Source organism: Ylistrum balloti, unplaced genomic scaffold (assembly GCF_031769215.1).
Source record: "Ylistrum balloti isolate Yb309-2 unplaced genomic scaffold, AGI_CSIRO_Ybal_v1 Utg370488, whole genome shotgun sequence".
Taxonomy (NCBI): Eukaryota; Metazoa; Mollusca; class Bivalvia; order Pectinida; family Pectinidae; genus Ylistrum; species Ylistrum balloti.
The window spans coordinates 666,093-690,110 of NW_026782318.1; the positions used below are offsets into that span (position 1 = coordinate 666,093).

The 24,018-nt window shown below is 35.2% G+C and overlaps 1 protein-coding gene across 1 annotated transcript in view; it reads right to left on the bottom strand.

Moving 5' to 3' along the window:
- Positions 1-1,250: 1,250 nt before the first annotated feature.
- Positions 1,251-24,018, bottom strand: part of LOC132555434 (uncharacterized) — an 86,282-nt gene continuing 63,514 nt past the window's right edge. The window contains exons 3-8 of the mRNA XM_060219785.1: positions 14,780-14,924; positions 10,549-10,658; positions 8,532-8,639; positions 4,691-7,561; positions 4,099-4,224; positions 1,251-3,130 (exon numbers count right to left, since the gene is read on the bottom strand). Coding sequence (XP_060075768.1) covers positions 2,903-3,130; positions 4,099-4,224; positions 4,691-7,561; positions 8,532-8,639; positions 10,549-10,658; positions 14,780-14,924 — 3,588 coding nt within the window. The 3' untranslated portion in view covers positions 1,251-2,902. The remainder of the gene's footprint in view (positions 3,131-4,098; positions 4,225-4,690; positions 7,562-8,531; positions 8,640-10,548; positions 10,659-14,779; positions 14,925-24,018) is intronic.

Genomic DNA, 24,018 nt, shown 5'->3' on the forward strand with positions numbered 1-24,018 from the left:
TCACACAGACAATAGGACCATGGACAAAGTAAGATTTGAACAGCCCACAATCATCAGGTGGTGGGTCGTAAATTTTTATCAAGAATTCAGTTTGTTAAGCTTTTCTGCAGCTATGGACAAATGCTGACAATACATTTGAGTAAAAATCAAGCTCTAGAGGAAACTCCAAACAAATGTCAATTGTCCTTGTCACTTAGGCTGACTGACTCTGCCATGTCTGTAAAGTGGCTTATCTCCCCTTTAGTTTGGTCTTCTATGATTATAGATTTCAATTTTTGCGTTTATAATCTACAAATGTAAATCAATCTTCCAGTTTGGAGTGAAAACAAATTTCTCCATATTTATGTCAATTTGCAATGACATGTTTGAAACAATAAATCACACATTCCAGGACCTTTATCGATATTACAGGCCAAGATTTAAGGTTTTTCAAGTTCAAATGTAAATTTCATTGATCTTTAATACCATATAGCAAAATTCAAGGATTATTTTAAGACTGTGTGCACCCTGGAAATTTACGTTGACTGACAAAAAGACTTAAGAAGCTCTTTGGAGAATCTTATGTTTTAGAAATGAATAGTAACAAATATTTAGATTTGAAATTTCTTTTATTGTAGAAATTCAAATATGGCATAAATTTTGACATAATACATACAAAAATAAATAGATAATACCATAAATACAGAACTACTTGATAATGAACATTTCTATTGAAAATAAAAGAGAAACCTCTTATTCCTTGTTATGTTAATGGAATCAACCAAATGAATGGAAGGCTTAATCCATTGTGTTGAAGAGGTTGGATCCATTGTGACAAAGGCACAGGATTTAAGAACAGTTTTACTTACAGGCTTTAACCTGTAATTCATTAGCACCATTTTCTTCTATAAATATTTATTTTACACTATAAAGTGTATAAAGACAAAACAGTTCATTTTAAAATTCAGTAATAAAATGTCTAGGGAAAAATTCCAACTTCTATTTGAAAGAATTGAATTCAAATCAACATAAGCTGAATGTACTCTTAACCATCTAAAGTGACCATTGGTCCTTTTTAAAAAAATTCTATCAGTTAAAAAATCTCTTAAAGAGCTGACAATTAATTTATTTTATAACTTTTATAAAACAAAAAAATTAATAAAGTGCTTTTATCAGCCTTTGAATTTAAAATAGTAATACAAATTTCCCAACCAGAATAAAATTTTACCATTTATATTTTTCTAGTTACCTCCCTTACTTCAGGAGGCACATTTATAGTAAACTTGGATAAAATTATTCTGATCATAAGAAGAATGATATTGTTTCATTGTTGAGTTTCCTATTATAAAGCCTCATACCTTACTGTCATGTACTGGTTCAACCTACTTGATAAAATATCATCTTTTGTCCGACCACTGAAGGAAACAAATTACAAGAGCCAACTTTTGGGTCTAGAATGAAATATAATCGTGACTATATGTAGAAACATAAAACAAATAATTTGTAAAACAGTAATCCTTAAAGACAGTAGTACAAGGTATAAATGTTTCATTTTTGAAATTTAAATGATTTGCAATAAGTCGCTATTTTGATTTCCAGTGAAATTATTTATCTATTTAAACACTTAATCTTTAAATGACTCTTCTTCACTAGCTCTGAAGACAAAACATAAACACTCTTGTTTTTCTAACCAGTCACACTATATTTAGAAAGACAGTGACTTTTACTTTCTTTACACTCTTTTTTCCAAAAATGAGAATTTTGAGCCGTTGACTTCTAAATGTTTGTTTAAAGTTGCAGCTGATATAGGGAATTCCCCTAATTCTTTGTACATGTTGAAAGGTAAATCAGTAACTGCTATTAATAGAATTTTAGATACTCCAGGGTTTACTCAGGATTCTCATCAGCGACAGAACCTCACATACTGTAAAATTATATATTTTTGTGGGGTTCACATTTTTATGTTTTCCAAAAATATACATTTTCATTGGCACTTGCTCATATAATTTCCTAGAACCATCGTCCATGTAAACTTTTATCTGTGTAGTATTTTGTGGACATATAAATTTTTGGATTTAGAATCCCTGAAGAAAATAAATGATTTGACAGTAAATCCAGCTGGTAATCATGATAACATTTCTCTTTCTTTATATCATAATGCCTCTATACAGATTAATATCTAGAACTCCAACATAAATGAAAAGTACATTTCCTCCAAAATACACTCATGTATCTATACTGGTCATTATAATCCTGTATATTACTGCAAATCTCTCTGCAAAATACACTTATATGAGGTAGACTTATAAAACCCCTTAAAATCTGTATCAACCCTAATTATCCTGCAATAATCCCATATGGGACCAAAATATAATCTCTAACCCCAAGTTTGAGGTGGGCTTATTACAGGGCAATAAGTCCATTGGGCCAACAAATAATCTCTGACCCAAAGTAGAAGGATGGTTAATTACAAGAAAATGCTTTATAAGTTGTGTTCTACTGCAATAATTGTGGTGTGGTCTTATTGATACAATACCATTTATAAAAAAAAGCCGTTTCTTTCCCCTAAGTCAGGATTTTGTCTTGTATAAGATCATTATGCTCAGTTGTCTCTAATTTACAAGAAATTATATATTTCAGCTTTAGCATCAAACTTAGAAACCTTGTATTTTCATTCTATTCAGTATTGACAAACAAAACTGTGGCAAACTTTCACCACATACAGTAAATAAGTAATAATTCATTATATTTTCAGGAAAATCAGATCTGAATATTTGCAGACATTAATATTGCTAATACACAAGTCATTGTTCTATATTTCAAAGAGATGAACTTGAAATTGCTTACATATGTATATTGTAAAATATCAATGATATTCAATGGGCAAGACTGTTTGTTTACAAATTAAACAAAACTCCTTATTTTACACAATGAATTCGTCCTCACTAAGTCCACTGACTAACGAATCACTAGCATAACTGTTGCCATTGACTTCTTTGGTTGCCGTTCCGTTGACTGTCTCGTTCTCCGGTTTCCATGGTAACATGGCATTGAGTTCTCTTATTGCACGCTCCTTTCTTTTCAGTTCTTGCTTCATTGACTCCAACTGTTTCTTCAGATTGTCCACCTCCGGCTGAGATTCTTTTGGATTCTGAAAACAGAAACACATTTTTTGTTAAGATGAGAAAAACAAATGAGACCCAATAAAAAAGCCTGAACTTCCGTTTCCAAATCAATTTTACGAATCTATTTCTACTTTTATGAAATGAGCTATCAGCTTATATTAATTAATTACTCGGGCTTGCCCAGATGGAAGAATGCGAGTTGTCTTAGTGTGGAATGTTAGCCTGGAGTACCCAGAGAAAACCCACGATGTCAAGCAGGTGACCTTTTCACGTACACTCAAGGAATAAAACCCTGAATGTCTAGGTGAAAGGTGAGTGTGTGACTACTGTGCCCCACCAACCAAGAGAGTGTGTGACTACTGTGCCCTGCCCACCAAGAGAGTGTGTGACTACTGTGCCCCGCCCACCAAGAGTGTGTGACTACGGTGTCCCGCCCACCAAGAGAGTGTGTGACTACGGTGCCCCGCCCACCAAGAGAGTGTGTGACTACTGTGCCCTGCTCACCAAGAGAGTGTGTGACTATGGTGCCCCGCCCACCAAGAGAAAATTCAAATCAGTGAATGTCAAATACTAAGAATACAGGATACAACTTTAGTGTTTACTGAATCTATTAAAACAATTTAAATTAATTTCAAAAAAGACCTATAAATCTGTTAGATAATTTCAACACTAAGAGAATTCATTACCTATATCAACACATCTGCTAGGATTCAAACCCTGGGCCGTCTGTCTTATAGTCAACAGATTGAGCTAAACATTTGGTGTTTCTAGTGGAATGGCTAGTAATTACCATATTTACAACACTTATTAATCATATAACAGAGGTAGCAAGTATACAAATAAAACTTCAATTTTTCTTTTTTTTTACAGGCATGATTGACAGAAAGATTTTCACAATGTAAACATTAGTGTGATCTTGTGAACAATACTCATAGCGACAATGGTGTAACTGTATTTGTGGTGTGATTGGCCATAGACAGGAATTCCTAGTTACCTTGGTTACTGGGGTAGGTGTAGAGGACCTCGCCCTAGCAACAGTGAACACAAACTCCTCTGGTCCCTCCTGTATCCGGGCCTTTATACCTGACACAGATTCTGACATCACAAGGCTCTCATTTACCTGTAATAAATACAATTGAAAAATAATATATTCATCTGTAGAACAAACTTGGCATATTTGGATGTAATGGTTTAGAAAGAAACATGTTGTTGAAGAAACAGTAAACTGTCTTGGATTTTGATTAATACCAACTTGAAAAAACAAAATCCTCTGTGTTTGTAATCTGGTCAACAAGGGAGGTAAGAATTCAAACATGCACATGAGTCGCCGACCTCTAGACATTATCATGCAATCTTTTACTGTAATGTGACTTAGACTGTGAAAATGAGATATTCATGAAAATGTTTGTCTGGCAATTCTATTTATAGATTCTGAAAAATAATAGGGTTGAAGAGCAGCTGTGATTTGTTTCTGACCAGTTTCAGGGATTCAACTTAGTAGGATTTAAATTCTGGTAATTATTTTTATAAATAAAATGCAGCCCAAATCACAGTACAAGATTAGATATCAGAAAAGTTTTGCTCACCTCAATGATTATGTCCCCTTTGCAGAGCTCTCCTACATCACAGTACTGGCTGAGTTGCCTAGATACATCAGCTATAGTTACCATGGTGAAAGAAACAATATTGGTAGGAATTTTTACAGGTTTAAATGCACTGCCAGGTCCGCCCAGCTGTGCATACTTTCCTTGAGGTGAAATAGGAACAGAGCTGTCTTTCTTTGGCAGTTTACGTAGCACCGGTAGAGCAACAGAGCACTCACATAATCTCAAATTATTAAGCAAAATTGATTTGTCCTCAATTGTAAAACGAACAGATGCCAAATCATGTGACAAGAGGATCTGGAAAAGACAGGGTGTATTGCTATTTTTATTACAGTCTTCATCCATTCTTGTATTGAACTTAAAGTTTCCGGGCAATGTACCATATTGTGGTGTGCCTGGGTGAGGACCATTTGTTTTCATGGGTCGAGTCACACTGGAGTGACCTGGCTGGCCAGTTGAGGCATTATGATGCTGCGTACGAGTGTGCTTCAAGTTTAATGTCAGAGCATTTACAGGGTAATCCAAAATCCTAGGCGGTTCTCCTCTCGGGGACATATTGGATCTATGATCAGATCTTGGTGACCTTGGTCTTTCTGACCTAGGTGACCTTGGTCGGTCTAACCTGGGTGACCTTGACCTAAAGTCTGATTCTGTGTCCTTTCCCTGGCCAGTTGAGGGCTCCCTGTTCCTGGTGAACGGGTTACCACCCTGCTGACTGGGACGATTTTGACACTCAATGTTGTTCTGAATGGTTTTAAAATGTCCTTGATAAGAACCAATATTGTTAGAGGTAGGAGGCACTGGTTTGTTACCCACTGAACTTGTTACATTGTTCCAGTTGGTGACAGGTTTGGACCGATCAGGAGGTGATGTCATTGAATTGTACACTTTCTGTGCAGGTGAAATGCGACGATTAACCGGAGAATTCACAGAATTGGGTCCTTTTTGAATTTGTGCAACATGACGATTGGTAGGTGAACTGACAGAATTATGGCCTCTTTGTGCAGGTGAAATATGTCGATTGGTTGGTGAACTTACAGAGTTATGTCCCCTTTGCACAGGTGACACATGTCGATTTATTGGTGAACTCACAGAGTTATGTCCCCTCTGAGCAGGTGACACATGATGATTATTCGGTGACACAACAAAATTTTGTCTGTTACTTTGAACTCCTTGCCTGCTATGCGGAGACACAACTGATTTATGTCCCCTTGGTGGTGATGAAACAGAGTTGCGTCCCCTTGTTGTCTGGTTGTATGTGTTATCTGTCCTGGGTGCCCTATTCACAGGAACAGCATTATACACTGACAAGTTACCTATGGCAGCTGGAGGACTGCCTGCACCAAAAGACACTGGCCTCACTCCAGGGTCTATGTCACTATTGGAAACTGATCTCATCACTGAAGAATGTCTTCTGTTTGGTTCCACGTTTTTTGTGCTTAATTTACTATCACTATTGTTCACAAAGGAGGGAGCATTAACTTTGGTAGGACTGCTAGTGGCATTAGGAGGACTGAAGGGAGAATTAAAGTCAACAGTGTCTCTGTGACTGGTGGAGTCACGCCGATGACTTCCCCCATACCCCTTACCATTAGTGTACAAACTCTGGGCAAACTTTTGTAGACTTTTTGAATAAGAAGACGAGGAATACACATCATTCTCCGGATCGTTAGTAGAATATCCTGAATCTGCTGTACTACTGACGGAAGTGACAGTTGTCACCCCTGATTCTCCTCTCACAGTCGACGGCATTGTGGCATAATTCCCACCCTCATAGTCTGACGTGTCTAAATTTTGATTGTTTGACTTGTCAACTGGAGCCGAGGCTCTGTGCTCTAATATATTCTCCAATTTGACATTTTGAATTTCTTTATTCTGTGATGACTTTGACGAGGTATCTGTTGATTGTGAATCTAAAAGATCAGACACTTCACGGTCCGATGGTGTGCCACTGACCCGTTTCGATTGGTCACTGGTGGACTGCGGTGTATTAACAGACTGACGCGATGAAGACCCACTCATACTACTGTGTACATTGATGCGCTGTCTCACCATTTCTGTATAGTGCTTCTTTTTCTCAGACACGTCGCTTCCGCTCGGCACCACAGGAAGTGAACGACGTGGCTTTGGAGGAGCCACAGGATTATTTCCATTAACTTCACTTTTATCAACCTCAGACACTTTGTTATTTGTTGTACTTTCTCTAGAGCCTTTCTTCATTTCTGTTTTAGCAGTAAGTAATTTACTTTTAATATCCTTTGGTGATTGGGTCATGTCTTTAGGCAGTGTGTATGACAGTTTTTCACCTGCTACGTGCTGAGAACTCTCATATTTTCTCTGACCAACAAGAGAAAGTGTCAATCCTGTGGTCAAGTCACCTAGACTATGTGACCTTGATACTTGGTCTGACAAAGGCTCTTCCTCCTTAATGTCAGCCTCCCTACGAACAGGCTTATACAACTCATCACTTTTTAATGCACAATTTTCATTTGTATCTTTTTCAAACATCCGTGATGGTTTTGAATGAGAATAAATATCATTATGGCTACTATACATGCGATTTCCATTAGACAATTTCTTATTGTTATTGATCTCTCTTGCACCATAGTTTTGTGTCCTGAAATTTGATTGGCTATCCCTCTGTCTGTACTGTGACTGTGAATGAGACAGAGTACTGGATTGGTAAGATCTTTCTGACATGACCTCTGACCTCCAGTCGTCGTCCCTCCAATGGTTCTCCTTGTCTGAGGTATTTGTTGGCACGTTATTGTTGGAGTGGTCAGCTACACCGTTGGTCAGATTTTCGATCTGGTCTGATGGTATTTGTTGGAGATCTGACTGTTTTCTCCTCATCTGTATCACAAAAACAATGTCTTTTAGAATTTCAGAAAGATATGAAACAAGATTCTTTAAACAACAACAGCTAAAGTACCCATAAAAATATCACAAAATAACAGTTATTTTTATCTTGGTGACTGATTTGAAGGTACACATAAATCATCCCTTTTGATTTTTAACTCAGTGGATGTTGCTAAGATACCATGGAATGATCCCATCTTAAAAATTCTGTACAAGTGGCCATTGCTGGTGTACCTAGGAACCATCACACATACCCTCTCATTCTAGGTAATTGGTCAATACTGAGGTACCTAGGAACCACACCACATACCCTCTCATTCTAGGTAGGGGGTCAATACTGAGGTACCTAGGAACCATCTCAAATACCCTCTCATTCTAGGTAATTGGTCAATACTGAAGTACCTAGGAACCATCCCACATACCCTCTCATTCAAGGTAAGTGGTCAATACTGAGGTACCGAGGAACTATCCCAAATACCCTCTCATTCAAGGTAAGTGGTCAATACTGAGGTACCTAGGAACCATCCCAAATACCCTCTCATTCTAAGTAAGTATTCAATACTGAGGTACCTAGGAAACACCACACATACCCTCTCATTCTAGGTAAGGGGTCAATACTGAGGTACCTAGGAACCATCCCACATACCCTCTCATTCTAGGTAGGGGGGTCAATACTGAGGTACCTAGGGACCATCCCAAATACCCTCTCATTCTAGGTAGGGGGGTCAATACTGTGGTACCTAGGGACCATCCCACATACCCTCTCATTCTAGGTAGGGGGGTCAATACTGTGGTACCTAGGGACCATCCCAAATACCCTCTCATTCTAGGTTAAAGGCCAATACTGAGGTACCTAGGAACCACCACACATACCATCTTATTCTAAGTAGGTGTAGTTGTTGAGGTATCCCCCCTCCCCCCCACTTATTTTTACATCAACTGCCAATGCTTTGATGCTACCTACCCTATACTTTGCATGTCGGCGGCCATCGCCATGGTATGCTCCGTCCAACTGCTTATACAGGTTGGAGTCGGACACGCTCAGATTAGCCCAGCTCTGTGACTTCAGCATCTAACAATCATAAAATGAATATTAAGTTTCAGTTTAGAACAAACACAGGTATACAGAGTAAATATCAGGTCAGATTCCTTTAATTTACGGTAATTTATATCCGAGTTGTGAAAGGTTTATATAAACAAGGTATCTTATCTAATCCTGTTGTTTTATCATAAACTAGAAAGTTACAATGATTACAGGTAAAACACAGGTAAATATTACAGGTAAGAGTAAGTGAGGTAAACTTTCCTTTTACATAAATATCTTATATAGAATGTACAGACAACAGTAAGAAATAAATACAAAGATGGTAAAATGTTTAGATCTACCATGTACAATTGATTCAACTCAAAAGATGTAAGAAAAGGGCAGCTGATATGAAATAGTATATAATTGCCATTGTTTTATAAAACAACACCATCCTATATTTTAAAAAAATGTTGGCACTAAGAGAACACCCCTTCTCAAAAGATAAACAATTACAAAATCTGGCTAATGTAAGTAAAAGAATGAATTTTAAAAAAAAAACATAAAAGATAACCATAATTTCCTGTATTGGTTCTGGTGGTCAACTGATATAAAATCTCATAGAAATTTTCATAATTTTCTTAGAATAATTTAGTATGAATAGTAAAACAGATTTTTTTTCTATAAAATTCTGTTGAATTATTCAGAGGAATAACTAAAATGGATCCCTAATCAATTCTTCCTAAAACTCCTATGTTTTTTTTTATTTTCCCTGAACTAAATATAGCCAAAAGATTGATAATCTACAACTCCAACATTACAGATTATTCTTAGGTAAACAACCCCTGCAGTTTGGAAATCTCTGTATGTAAAGAAATATTACCTTCTTGTTTTGTCATGAAAGCTTGATCTATAAAAAAACACTTGTTAAATATAACCTGGGTATCACAGGTCTTAAACCAACATGTCTGGTCACTTCAATGGAAAATTGTATAAAAACACCTGTTTAAATGATCATACCTGACAGGTAATTAAGTCAATCATATAAGTAGTACTCAGTCTAGACAATTAGGAGACTTTCACCTACAGCTATTTTCTTGTACCAATTAAGGAAAGACAAGATCGTCAAAATCCTTCTACCATTCACACCTGGTAAAGATTTCATTACACTCGCCAAACACAATCAATGACATTTTACCTATGAATCAATTATCACTTTCAACTAGAAAGCAGTCAGATATAAAATTGAAACTTTTTACAATTAGACTGAATGAAATGCTCTTTGGTACAAAACTTGGAAAATTGACCAGAAATTGTAAAAAATATGCAAATGGGTTAGAAATGGAATGTTTGTAAAACTAGGACTATACTTCTGTACATTTTTATCAGACATCTCATCTAATTTACTCACCTGTTTAGCACCTGACTTTGGTTTATCTAATTAACTCACCTGTTTAGCACCCGACTTTGGTTTATCTAATTAACTCACCTGTTTAGCACCCGACTTTGGTTTATCTAATCAATTCACCTGTTTAGCACCCGACTTTGGTTTATCTAATTAACTCACCTGTTTAGCACCCGACTTTGGTTTATCTAATCAACTCACCTGTTTAGCACCTGACTTTGGTTTATCTAATTAACTCACCTGTTTAGCACCAGACTTTGGTTTATCTAATTAACTCACCTGTTTAGCACCCGACTTTGGTTTATCTAATCAATTCACCTGTTTAGCACCTGACTTTGGTTTATCTAATTAACTCACCTGTTTAGCACCCGACTTTGGTTTATCTAATCAATTCACCTGTTTAGCACCCGACTTTGGTTTATCTAATTAACTCACCTGTTTAGCACCTGACTTTGGTTTATCTAATTAACTCACCTGTTTAGCACCAGACTTTGGTTTATCTAATTAACTCACCTGTTTAGCACCTGACTTTGGTTCATCTAATTAACTCACCTGTTTAGCACCTGACTTTGGTTTCTTGATCAGCATCAAACATTTATTGTTGGCGTCTTTTCTCTCAAGTTCATTCAGAACAACATCATCATCTCTTAAGAAGGAATGAACTGAAATATGAAGGATACAATCTTCTAAAATCTTCTATCAACTTTTATACCTGACAGTTTACACACTGTTAACCAAACCCTGTACCTAGTAATTGTTATTTACTTTGACAATGTGCCCACACAAATACCTACATCAACAGAACTCCTGTACCTTGTAAATTTCTGTTGATCATAACTTCACAAGAAAAGCTGTTAAAACATTGATATGTTGTTAATTTGCACCAAACATATTTCTGTTCTTTTATCTTACACAACAGCTTCAATTAGCAGCAATCTATGTTTGTATTTCCAGGTAAGTTGTAAAGTGTGACTGTTCAAATTCATCATGTGTAGATGTCATCTGATTCATGGTATCACAATTCTGATTACCAAGATAAGCTACCATACATTTCATCATTAAACTATGTTAAAAATGGCAACATTGTAAAGACATTTATTTTTAAATATCAGTAACTATTTATCAATGGCAAAATACTTTTTTTCGCAAATAACTGGAAATAAATTTTGATTAACAACACAATGTCAAATGCAATTATTTTTGGAAAAAAGAATCCAAATAAGTGAAATGACTCCCAAATTTCTTTTCAAAATTCAGAGAAAATTCTAAGAAATGAAAAATCTATTGACAAACTTACAGATTTCATCTTCAATATGAAGAATATTTAGTTTGAGTTCCAGAATTTTTTTCCAGCACATATTCTCCATTGTGAGTGACATGGGTTTTGGCGTGTGTTGGTGGGTGTCTGGGTATATCAGTGTACATTTGAGTATATAGCTATCACAGATCTATCTACAGATAAAACTTAGATATATCATTGGAACTGCGGCCAACAAAGTAACAGCTGGAAATAGGAGGGTAGGGTGGGGACCACAGTCCAATAAAAAATTAAAATATCTACCTTCTGATCAGCAATAAAAATCTGATGACAAAAAAATTTAACAATTGTTTTTTTTTTTTTTTTGTCAATACTGTGAAAATAATTTGTTTATATGTGCACATGTATACAATATTGTATTTAATGTTTTCTTAAATTTGATTTTTTGTTCAATCTTTGATTGGAATGAAATTCCTTCCTAAGTGCCCCTTTTGTTGTATTTTAAAGACATATTCAAAGTTCTTGTTTCCACGAGACAAAGAAGAACTATGGGAGGTCAGGTATTGAAAATAGCACTACGATAACGTGCTAGCTACTTCAGTTATATAACAACTAACATCCAATCTCTCCCTGGCCAAAACTGACAGCTATGTCTCCAAACAAAGAAAGAATCTTTGACAGATTTTAACCAAATAGACTTTCTTTTCAATGTTAATCCAACCCCAATCAAGGATGACAGTTGTAAAACAAACATTGCCATTTATCATTTGACAGATTTGGAATTATTAAAAAAATAATGTATGTAGTTTGCTTAGGATGTTTGCATTGGCAAGCTTCCATGATTAAGACTATTTTATCCGTTATTATAAGGCGAGTTGTTTATAATTTACCTCCAAAGGTGTTGGCTCAATTTAATTTACCACAGCACAGAAACTTAAAACAAATACTAAAACTATGCCGTTCTTAATATGACCCTTCACCGTAGCTGGCAGATTGTTTGAACGATCAAAACCCCTGAGAAACATAAACCAATGAGAGATTGTGTACGATTAACCTTTGGGTTCAACACGATATGCTCAACACATGATATTAAATTGTTTCTCATTCTTTTGTCTTTGTTAAGAAACCTAGTGTCAAATTTCCATATTTCAGAGATATATTAATAGTTAGTACATTTTATTGCATGGCTCGAATTTGCCATGCGACAACAGTATGCGGGAACACAAACGTAATCTGGATTAATAAGACAACATTTTACTGATAACATCTCCACATAATCAAAATCATTTAAAGGCCACATGTGTAGACTTTTATCACATTTTTTAAAACTTAAAACGAATGAAAATCATTTAAAGGCCACATGTGTAGACTTTTATCACATTTTTTAAAACTTATCGAACGAAAATCATTTAAAGTTTTACTCTAATGTCTTATTTACTACAGCTCGTTAATTCTGTGTTAATTACAAACTGTAAAATTATATGTTTATTTCTCCGTAGTAGATAAACAAAGCATCATATATTTCAGTATTCATAGTGAATATCATTAGCAATTTCAGAAAGACATTTATCATTTTCTTAAATACATCTGTCCTCATGATAAAAACTACAATAGATTATACTGTAAATAGAATTTCAATTGTCACATTGTCTCAATATTTTAAGATAAAATTTTAAATATGACATATTTTCTCAAATGATATTTAGATGTGTATAAGTTTTGGTGCGTGGGAATAGACACGATATGAACTTATGACAAGGTCTTTTTTGTGTACTACAAACACCGATTATTGGCAAGTAATCAACTGCACTGGACTTACTTTAGTCCATATATTGACATCTAGAATACTACAGTTTGAACTACAATGTGAGTGTCCTACCCTTAAACACACTTATTCTTTTGTTCTCTTATACTCTTCTCTTATTCCTCTTGTTTTATTCGGGTGCTATTGTCCTTCACAACAAAATACTGATAGGATAAGTTTTTGTATCAAACAACTATTTCAATAGATTTTTGGAAAACTACAGGGTATGTAAAATGCTAACAGTGCATATTAGGCAAAGCAGGAACTTTACTTCCTCCTCTCCCGCCCTCACCACCCATCTCCCTCCTCATCCCTCTCCCTCCCCATCCCTCTCCCTCCCCACCCCTCTCCCTCCCCATCCCTCTACCTCCCCTCCCCTACCTCTCCCCCACCCCTTCCCAACACAAAATAATATAATTTTGAAATGAAGATTAGTATGGTAAGAAAATAATTAATAACTTTTAATTTTCAGATTTTATACCTCTGTATTTTAATTTTTGTCTGCTGTAGTTACAGTTAGGTTTTTTAAACATCACATAAGCTGTACCTTTACTTTAAATTTTCTACAATCATCCTCGGCTCCAAGTGAAAATTGCATTATCACTTCTGTGGTAGTGTGATTTTCACCTGGGGCCAAGGATGGTCTACAATATGATAATAGACAAAGGAATTTCAGACAAAAATAATTTCATGTGAAAACAAATAATTCACAACAGTACTAATTAATTAGCACTTGCCAATTAATTTTAAAGATGTTGACAGTTAAAGGATATTTCTTAAGCCTAGCAAACACTTCTTATCAACATGGAAAATATGTGGTAATGAATACAAACAATTTAATAAAGTAAAGCTCATTATTATCTTAATCCATTTTTATTATCTGGAATCTTACTGAGGTAGATGTTGTAAAATATAACAGACCGAGGAAATAATGATTGTTGTCACAAATTTAATGAAATCATAAAATAGGAGATGATTCTGTTTTAAACTATAAATCATGTAAAACTCCTGATTATACTTTCTTTTATCTTCTAAAATGGCTAACAGGAAACAATTACAATACTTTACTACGTAATAAATAAGATGAAACTACCGAAACCTTACATCCAATGTTGACACTGTACTACACCAACTGTTATACTCAGTTATAAATGAACCCATTTACAAGAACAGATATTGACTGTACAGCTGGGAGAGTCCAGGTTGTCAAATAGGATACAGACAAACAAAACTATCTACACAGGTTAACAACAGATTTCTTTTGTACCAGTGAACTTTGTCAGGTATACTCATAAGCTTCACACAGTTATCTCCCTTGATGTAACTAAACTTAGTATCTAAGATTTTATTAACACAGTTATCTCCCTTGATATTATTATACTCGGTATCTATTTAAGATTTTAAGGACATCTGTATGCGGAATAGTGACCGTTCACTCTGTAAATGTTGACACAAACAAACTTGCCAACTTTCTAGAAATACCATTAAGTGAAGTTTTACATTGTTTAAATTTCACAGCTTGGTCCTACAGTAAAATCGCTTATGGACTTCCAAAGAGAAACTAATATTTAAAAACAACTTTTTGTCTAAAAAATTATGGCCCAAAAAAATCAAGTTTTCAATCAGTTGAATTTACTTATGAGAAATTCTAAGAAGCAAGCTTGAAAAAAATCTTTTTAGTATTGGTGTGGTAAGTCTTAAAATTAATCATCACAACTCACCATGTCCAAAACTGGAGGCGATGGTCAGTGCATGCTTGGACGTCTTCTTGTTTCGTTTGTCTGGCGTTGTAGGCGCAAGTAGAATGCTGGTTTTGACTTTATTAGTGTGTTCACCAGGGGACACAAGGATGCTTCCACACTGAACCTACAACACACAATCATAACGACACTGAGTATCAAACGTGAAATCCTTCATAAAATTTATCCTTCAATGAAAGTGACATTGGTAAAAAAAAATCAGCTTCATGCGGACATTAATTTACATTTTTCCACACCGCTCCAGTAAAACATAATCCTTGATTCAGTGTGACATCATATAACTGTACGCATCAGATGTCAATGTCTAATGCAGGTCACCAGACATTGTAGCACAGTGAAAAGTCTAATTCTACATACGACAGTGTTGTAATTGAAAGCCCTCTGAACATCAAGGACATATATATATACGACTAGAAACAAAGACGCTTTCGCTAAGATTTCAGCAATTTGTTCAATTCTAGTAAATTCTGGTTGAGCGTCCTGCTGCTCCTTTCCTACCACTCCCCATTTTTATTTTCCAGGTGTGCTATATAATCTATATCTGGATATATTTGTTGTATAAACAGTCTGACAGGAAACTGTGAATGACAATGATGTTTTTACCTCTGCAGAGAATTGGCTGTGGAAGCTGAAGAAATTTTATCAAAGGTTAACAAAATGGAAAGTTTCCAAGATACGTTCACAAACATGGAGCTCCAAATACAAAGGTTTGGAAGAAGCTTTAGAAGCTTATTAGATTTTTGGAATTTTCATTTTGTGAACAGTAAGGTTAAAATTATAGCTTGCTGGTGGCTGCTCCACCTAACATCATGCAAGAAGCTTGTCGCATGCTAACCAGAGGAGTAAGGATAAAGGGTCTTGCCTTAGGATACATCCACATCAACACAATTATCAGTGATATCTCTGCTTGCTCAGAAATACTAAGTTCTGGAATTGAATTATCAGGAGGTGAAAGTGTGAAGAATTTTGTACTTTAGTTGAATGAATATTCTGTATATACATTATATACCATAAAATGGATGTGGAAATTGACCTAGGAGCTCAATGAGACAACTAAAAAAATGCTAAATATAAAACCTGTACTTAATGGGATACATGCCATATAAAGGAGGATAGAAGTTTCAGTATTTTCTAAAAATATTACCAGATATATTGTCTGGCAGTGAAACTACACCATTCATATTACATATAAAAATTTCAGAATCTGACACCATTACACCAACTCCTTAGTGTAAATATCAACCTATCATTACACCAACTCCTTAGTGTAAATATCAACCTATCATTACACCAACTCCTTAGTGTAAATATCAACCTATCATTACACCAACTCCTTACTGTAAATATCAACCTATCATTACACCAACTCCTTACTGTAAATATCAACCTATCATTACACCAACTCCTTAGTGTAAATATCAACCTATCATTACACCAACTCCTTACTGTAAATATCAACCTATCATTACACCAACTCCTTACTGTAAATATCAACCTATCATTACACCAACTCCTTAGTGTAAATATCAACCTATCATTACACCAACTCCTTAGTGTAAATATCAACCTATCATTACACCAACTCCTTAGTGTAAATATCAACCTATCATTACACCAACTCCTTAGTGTAAATATCAACCTATCATTACACCAACTCCTTAGTGTAAATATCAACCTATCATTACACCAACTCCTTAGTGTAAATATCAACCTATCATTACACCAACTCCTTAGTGTAAATATCAACCTATCATTACACCAACTCCTTAGTGTAAATATCAACCTATCATTACACCAACTCCTTACTGTAAATATCAACCTATCATTACACCAACTCCTTAGTGTAAATATCAACCTATCATGTTGAGAAATCTATTTTTATGAAATACAAGCTCAAAGCTATTTAAAGGGTACTAGTTTCACAGGACACTTTTATAAAGTTACATACTTTACATCTTCTGTGTGACATTGTAGGTGCATCTGAAGGTTAAACGAAGGGTATGTTGACACCCGACACATTAAATTATAGTCTACCAACTGTGACTTTGCACCTCCATTATCTATTACCAGCAAACTCTACCCTAATACATTAGTTATGAATATTTATTGTACATGTAGGGACAGAACCGGCCAGCATTCCAATAAATTTGATAATTGACTTTATGAATGGTCTTGAGGTTAAAAAAGTCCTGAATTTTACACATGACAAAGCAAGTTTTTATTACAAATGCAGCCCAACATGCTTGGATAGTAAACTATCTGCTTTAAATTGCTAGCTAGCTTACATTATAGGTGAAAAATATATTTTAAGTTAATAAATTGTTGTGCATGCACTTGTATGGAGTATATGTTACTGACGTCCATGATTCTCACATAACATGAACAAGAATTTATACAAGATTATACAATAATGTCTCCTGCAAATGTTGAACCCCCCCCCCCCCCCCCGCCTTCCCCCCTCAAATGGCTTCAAATGCATTAAGTTTCAGGAACGTAAAATTCTGATTGAAAGAAACAAAAACAACTTTACTGCAGCAAAAGTGCATCATTATTTAAGATGAATATAAAATTTCAAGTCAATTCAAAATGTTTGAAGAAGTTAATCTTCACCAATTTTCGTTGATCAAAATTTCGAGTCAATTTAAAAATGTTTGAAGAAGTTAATTATCACCAACTTTTATAATTGAAATGTTAAAAAATCATTTAAAATCTCTATTTTTGTTCTATACCAGACCAAATTTACTGGTTTTAATGCTGTCAGAGACAGTATATGCTACATGCTATGTCCTAATGATAATATTGACGCTAACAGACATGTTAACACCAAACAGTCTCGATTCTGCTCCTCTGATTCCACAACACATTAAGCATAGCCCTATAACATTCCATAAGAACATCTATAGTACAATACCATTACTTCTCAGGCTCAATTTTCTCAGCATTATCACACACACCACCACAATAAGATTCAGAAATCAGAACCACTTGCTCATCACCAAAATAGAAATTAAGTTTTGAAAAGCATAAAAATTCAGAATTCCTGTGATTTTTAATAACATGATGGGCTAGGAGTTAAAATAGTATTGCATCATCACCATCGTGTGATGTTAAAAATTCCAGCTGGCACTCGCAGGACTGAACTCATTGTTTTAAAATGAACAAGATCCAAATATAAAATTAAATACTCTTTATCAAAATGTGTAACATGATTCATGCTATTGATGGCTGGCAATACATGATGCTTCATCAGACGGAACTCTTGCCAACTTTTACTTGGGTTCAAATCATGTTTAATTTTCCAAACAGATTCCCTCGAATAATATTCTTGTAACATATCATGTCAGATGCCAAAATTCTTCTTGTATCTTAGTTAGAGTTTTTAACAAACAACATGAAGGTATTTTCATAATTAGTTAAAAACTGTGCCAAAAGAAATTGTTAGGTTCTGGCGTATATAACGCTATGAATGCCACCTCCTGAATTATTGTGTTTATCTATTTACTCAATAAAGATCAGGGAACAGTTTAAAAAGACGTTGTTGGCGTCAGTTTAAATCTGCCTTTGGAGGGAAGATTAGCAAGCATCCACTAGTAATAAAATTCTAGATTGGGGTTAATGCTTACTAAACCTCCTTGCTAGGAGTCCTGTTAAAGTGTGGGGTAATCCTTGTGAAGTTGTTTAGAAATTGAGAACTGAAGTGTTTGGGATCATAACTTGTACAAAGAACAATACTTGTATACATTATTCTTTATTACAGACAATCTTTATAAACACACGAGTTTTCTGAAAATCTGTGAAAACCAGAATTTATAACCCACATGGTATACGATGAATTTACCTGTAATGTTTTTGTCTATATGTAACTTGTGTAATATATCCTTAAGCATTTTTCATTGGCTGCGCAAAAGAGCCATTTTTTAAGTATGTACTGAATTTACACAGACACAAAAGTAACTCTTACCTACTTGTTCTTCCTCCAATCATTTTTTGTCTATATGTAACTTGTGTAATATACCTTTACGCATTTTTCATTAGCTGCGCAAAAGAGCCTTTTTTTAAGTACGTACTGAATTTACACAGACACATAGGTAACTTTCACCTACCTGTTCTTCCTCCCATCTAGGAGGCCCGTTGGGTTCAGATTTCGCCCTTGGACGCCCCGGGGGTAGGGGGGAAGATGTCCTGGGGTTGGGATTAGCAGTGGTTACTATCCAGACCATCCTGCCTTACCCACGGAATAACATCAATAATAAGTTGGGAAAACCTCAACAGTAAGTCTGACGTCAAGATAAATCCCAAAATTGACATCAGTCAATATCACTGACACCCTAACTGTTGGAAACGTGTCAAACGGTCCAGACATCACAGTCTGCACTGCTGTATCATTCAAGAACTGGGATATGGATCAGTAGTATTGCCTTCCTCTCCAAGCTGACCAATATAAGCATCCGTAACTAAACCTGGACGAAATATCAATTCTACGGATTTAACGTTACAAGATATATGCGATCTTCGTATTCTTACATGACCTTGCCTTCTGCAGCGTTCTTAAATATCGCTGTGATTCCAGTGGTATGACACCTCTGTATTATAACGAGTCCTGGAACCATCTAAAGGACATTAATTATTCAACACTCTACAACTGATTGCTAACCAACACACCAACACAGTATTACGAATACAGACTTGTCTGAAAACTTCTCAACATTTAATTAAATCTGATGAAGTCATCGCTTTTCTACGAAAAATATTAACGCCCTCCTATAATCACAAACACTTGTAAGACTGATTCTATATCAACGTTAGAAGTGTTTTGCACTGAACAAGAATAATCCCCACCAAATGTAGAAAGTTCCAAGACGTGGCATCACTTGATATCAACATAGTCCACAAAATCTTTCTCAAGTCTAATTTTTGAATCCAAGATCATAATCACCATTAAAAAATGATAAAACAGAATATCAATGCAATTAGCCAGTTTTCAATTCAGTAAATCTAACTAAGGTCACAGATCATCCAAACATGTTAAATGTGAAAATCCAAAACGAGAGACATATGAAGTCCAATCCATCACTTAATCCCAAACTGTATGGAGCAACATCTCTTCCAAAATCAATAATATGGCTGTTTATTATGGAGTCGTAAAAAACCATGTCAAATCTTAAAAATCCAAAATCACTGAGACATATTAAGTCCAATCTATCACTATATCCCACACTTATATGGAGCAACACTTCTGAAATCAATAGTATGGTTGTTTATCCTGGAGTTTCCCAGCTGTCCCCAACAAACTCTCGGGGTGTAGTACGTGTTATAAATATATTGATTCGGAACGGTATAAAAATATCCGTCCATAATCCTAAAACAGAACCTCCCGGCAAAACAGAATCCCAATCAATATCTCATAAATGGCAATCTGTATCGGTCGTGAAAATTTTCATTATACAGAAATTTTACACAGTGTCATTGTAAAGATTGACTTTGCCTTGTAAACAAAATTTCCCTTGAAATGAACCACTGTCTCTCTTAATTAATTAAAAATAATCCAATAATGAAAAAATCTCAACATCGCCATCTTCTACAGCAGTGACTTGATGTAGCCATTGTTGTTTAAATGGTCCTTTCTGTTAAGCAGGCTGATGTGTCAATATCGTGTCAATACCATAATTATCTGGTGTTAAAAGACCCTGCAGATCTCACAAGCTTTATCTTGGCTCCCATACTCTAAATACAATACAGCCTTACTCCATGATAACATACACACTCTTGTAATCCATCCTCAATTCTCCTTCTCCTCAACACGTCCTCGATCCGAATTCTAGTTTAAACACACTATCCTTGCCCCTTGTAATCCAGTACAACTTTATATAGTTTCTCTCCATCTGCCTGTAGACATCAATACCTTGACAAAAGTATAAATCTTTGTATGTGATATTTTGTAAACATCTGTAATTTTTGTACAAATGTTACAAAGAAAACTTTCCCTTTGTGAAATAGCTTTGTACAACACTGTACTCCATGAAATGTATGACCAGGCCATCAAAGTTAGCCCTGTACAACACTGTACTCCATGAAATGTATGACCAGGCCACCAAGGTTAGCTAGCCCTGTACAACACTGTACTCCATGAAATGTATGACCAGGCCACCAAGGTTAGCCGTGTACAACATTGTACTCCATGAAATGTATGACCAGGCCACCAAGGTTAGCCGTGTACAACACTGTACTCCATGAAATGTATGACCAGGCCACCAAGGTTAGCTAGCCCTGTACAACACTGTACTACATGAAATGTATGACCAGGCCACCAAGGTTAGCCCTGTACAACACTGTACTACATGAAATGTATGACCAGGCCACCAAGGTTAGCCCTGTACAACACTGTACTACATGAAATGTATGAGTAACTATCAAGGTTAGGTTTCAGCGTGATGTCCCAGCTGTTTTGTAGATTGTATAATAGACAACAGTCACACTCAATAAAAAGAAATTAAAAACTGAAAATACATTTATATCACAGAAAAGATCAACAGGTCTGTATGTTTCTGAACAGATACATCTCCACATAAACAGCTGTGTGATTTATCCTGAAGTATACACACAATCTACTTCAATATAATATCAATTAGACAGGTATTCATCTGTAACATTATAACTAGGTATTTTTTAATTATACAGGTAACACAGAACAGGTACTGCCAGCCAGGGTAGTTACACATCTCGTTACAGTTAACCAGCATAAAATCTGTGTATTAATTTCCACTGGTGAATCACAGGTTTTCTAGTCACCAACTGATTTTATGAAAATGTGTTGGAGTATATATAAAGTTGATATCCAAAACAACTAATTCCACTGAATATTTAGTCAATGAAACAAAAATATGTGAATATGTAAACTCATCCTAGGTGTGATGGGTCATTTTAAACATTTGGTTTTTTTTTTTTTGTAAAAATCACTTAAAAATAAGAATATTAAAATAAATCACCAAAACATCACAAATCAGGCATTCACCTAAAGTCCCCTGTAAAACATGTTGACTTTTTTTATATACAAACTTAGAAGTAAAATACTTAATGTTACCACTTATCAGAAGATAATATCCTAGTTTGATTGTACCAAATTAAAAGTTGATATTACCCAAAATAAACAGAATTTGAAATTAGTATGACAGAGTAATACAACAAGTACAAGTATTACAAAGTGTATGAGAAATGAGAAATAATTCTGATTTACTGTATAAAGGGTTGCAGTGTACTGAGCTAGGTACAGGAGCTTTCATCTGTGATTCACATAAATTTAGTAATCACTTTCTGAATATTTGACCTTTTCTTTAAGCAGAACAAAGGATATTACCAGCAGGTGGAGTGTTGTGGTGGATGTTTTGTTTTGATGTAAGAGATCGGGTACTCCCATGAATTTCTCCTGATTTGGACAAGATAAATGGACAATAAATCTATCCTCTTTATCAAAACTGATGTTAAGTTGAACCTGACCATCACAGCTGTCTATTTCAGCCTGTCTAAACACAGATAAAATCCTACATTAATACCTAGCTATCTATTAGTGCTACACAACTATCCCTCTGTTCAGCCTCTTCTCTAACTACCACAGGAGTTAATGATGGCCAAAGTCATGCCAAGGTCAGGACGGGTATATATTTCCCACCTTTCTTTGGTAACATCAGATGATCACCTCTGTGTACCTTTAACAGCCATGTAGAGAAACTTTTAAGCTAACAATAAGCTTCATGAAATGAAAGCTGGCAATAAATCACAAAGTTTTACAGTGACTTTTGCATGAAATCTTTTAAAATTCATATCTTGTGAAAACACACATATTCCCTTCTCCTTTCTCAAAGTGAATATTTTTTGGGAAAAATTTAAATTTCTGGTAAATATTAATTTCAGTTTCTGCTATTGGAGTACAATACTGTAATAGGCGTGATTATTATCAAAGTTAATGAGGAGCTTGGCATGTCTGAATATTTTATGGCTTCCAATCAAACATTCTGAACACCATGACCACTGCTTATCATTACTGAAGCTATGCCTGGGTCTTTCAATTATCAAAGTCAAGTAGAGTTCAGCATATCTAAAATCAGCTGAAGTCAATCAATAAATATTGTCCCAACATATATCTGGGTTATGTGCTACACAAACCCACAGAATATTTCTCCAATGTTTCACATTTCACTCAGCATCCAATCTCAACTCCACACACTAATTGGCACTTTATTAATGGCCATTAGTTCACAGAACTGATTATTTTTTGTTTGTTTCCTGTTATAGTTTGTCATGTCATGCAGTGCTGAATAAAAGACTTGGAGTAAGGTTTTAGTAAAATATAAAAAAACCATTGAAGAGTTCAGGAAGCTCAACATGGAATGTCTTGTAAATGAGTACAGAAAATAATTTACACTCCAATATCTGATGGTTCTACAAAGCATTGGCTTGTAAGTTCCCTTTAATTAGCATATAGACTTAACTGTAATAAGTAATGAACAGATGACAGAAACTTAAAGCAGAGTTAAAGGACCTGCAGGCCTTGAAACTTATGTCCTGAAGGGCCATTAAATGTTACCTATGAGGAAAATAAACAACTTCTGCATGAAATAAAACTAAAAACAAATCTGTCTCACAAGAGATAAATAAATATTTTCAGGCCCATGTTATATTTTATGGGATTCCAATTCCTTCATACAAGACATGTACACAAAATCTTGCTAGAATAGAAAACTTGACAGACAATTTAAATTACACAAGTAATGTCTACACTGATGGGTGAATGAATTCAATTTCACAAATAAAAAGGTATATGATATAAACACAATAGAGCCCCCTCCAGAATCAACAGTTCAAACACTTACATTAGGCGTGCTTTCCTTATTCCCCATCGTTATAACCAGGTCTCCATCAGCTGTACAACACTATACAAACTGACAAGGGAATACTATTCCACACATTATCATGGTAATTAGAGAATACGCTGCAGACAGGTGCTCTAACTGTGTGTAATATGTAACCATATCATACATATCTGATCTCCTTTAGTCTAGGGTCCTTCACTAACTCCCTCTTTATCCCTTATATTATCTCTACCTCTAAATATTTCCTCTAGTCCGGGGTCAATCACCAACCCTCTTATCCCCTATATCTATTTTGTACCTCTTAAGCTGCAGCAACAGTCACCATCCTCTCTC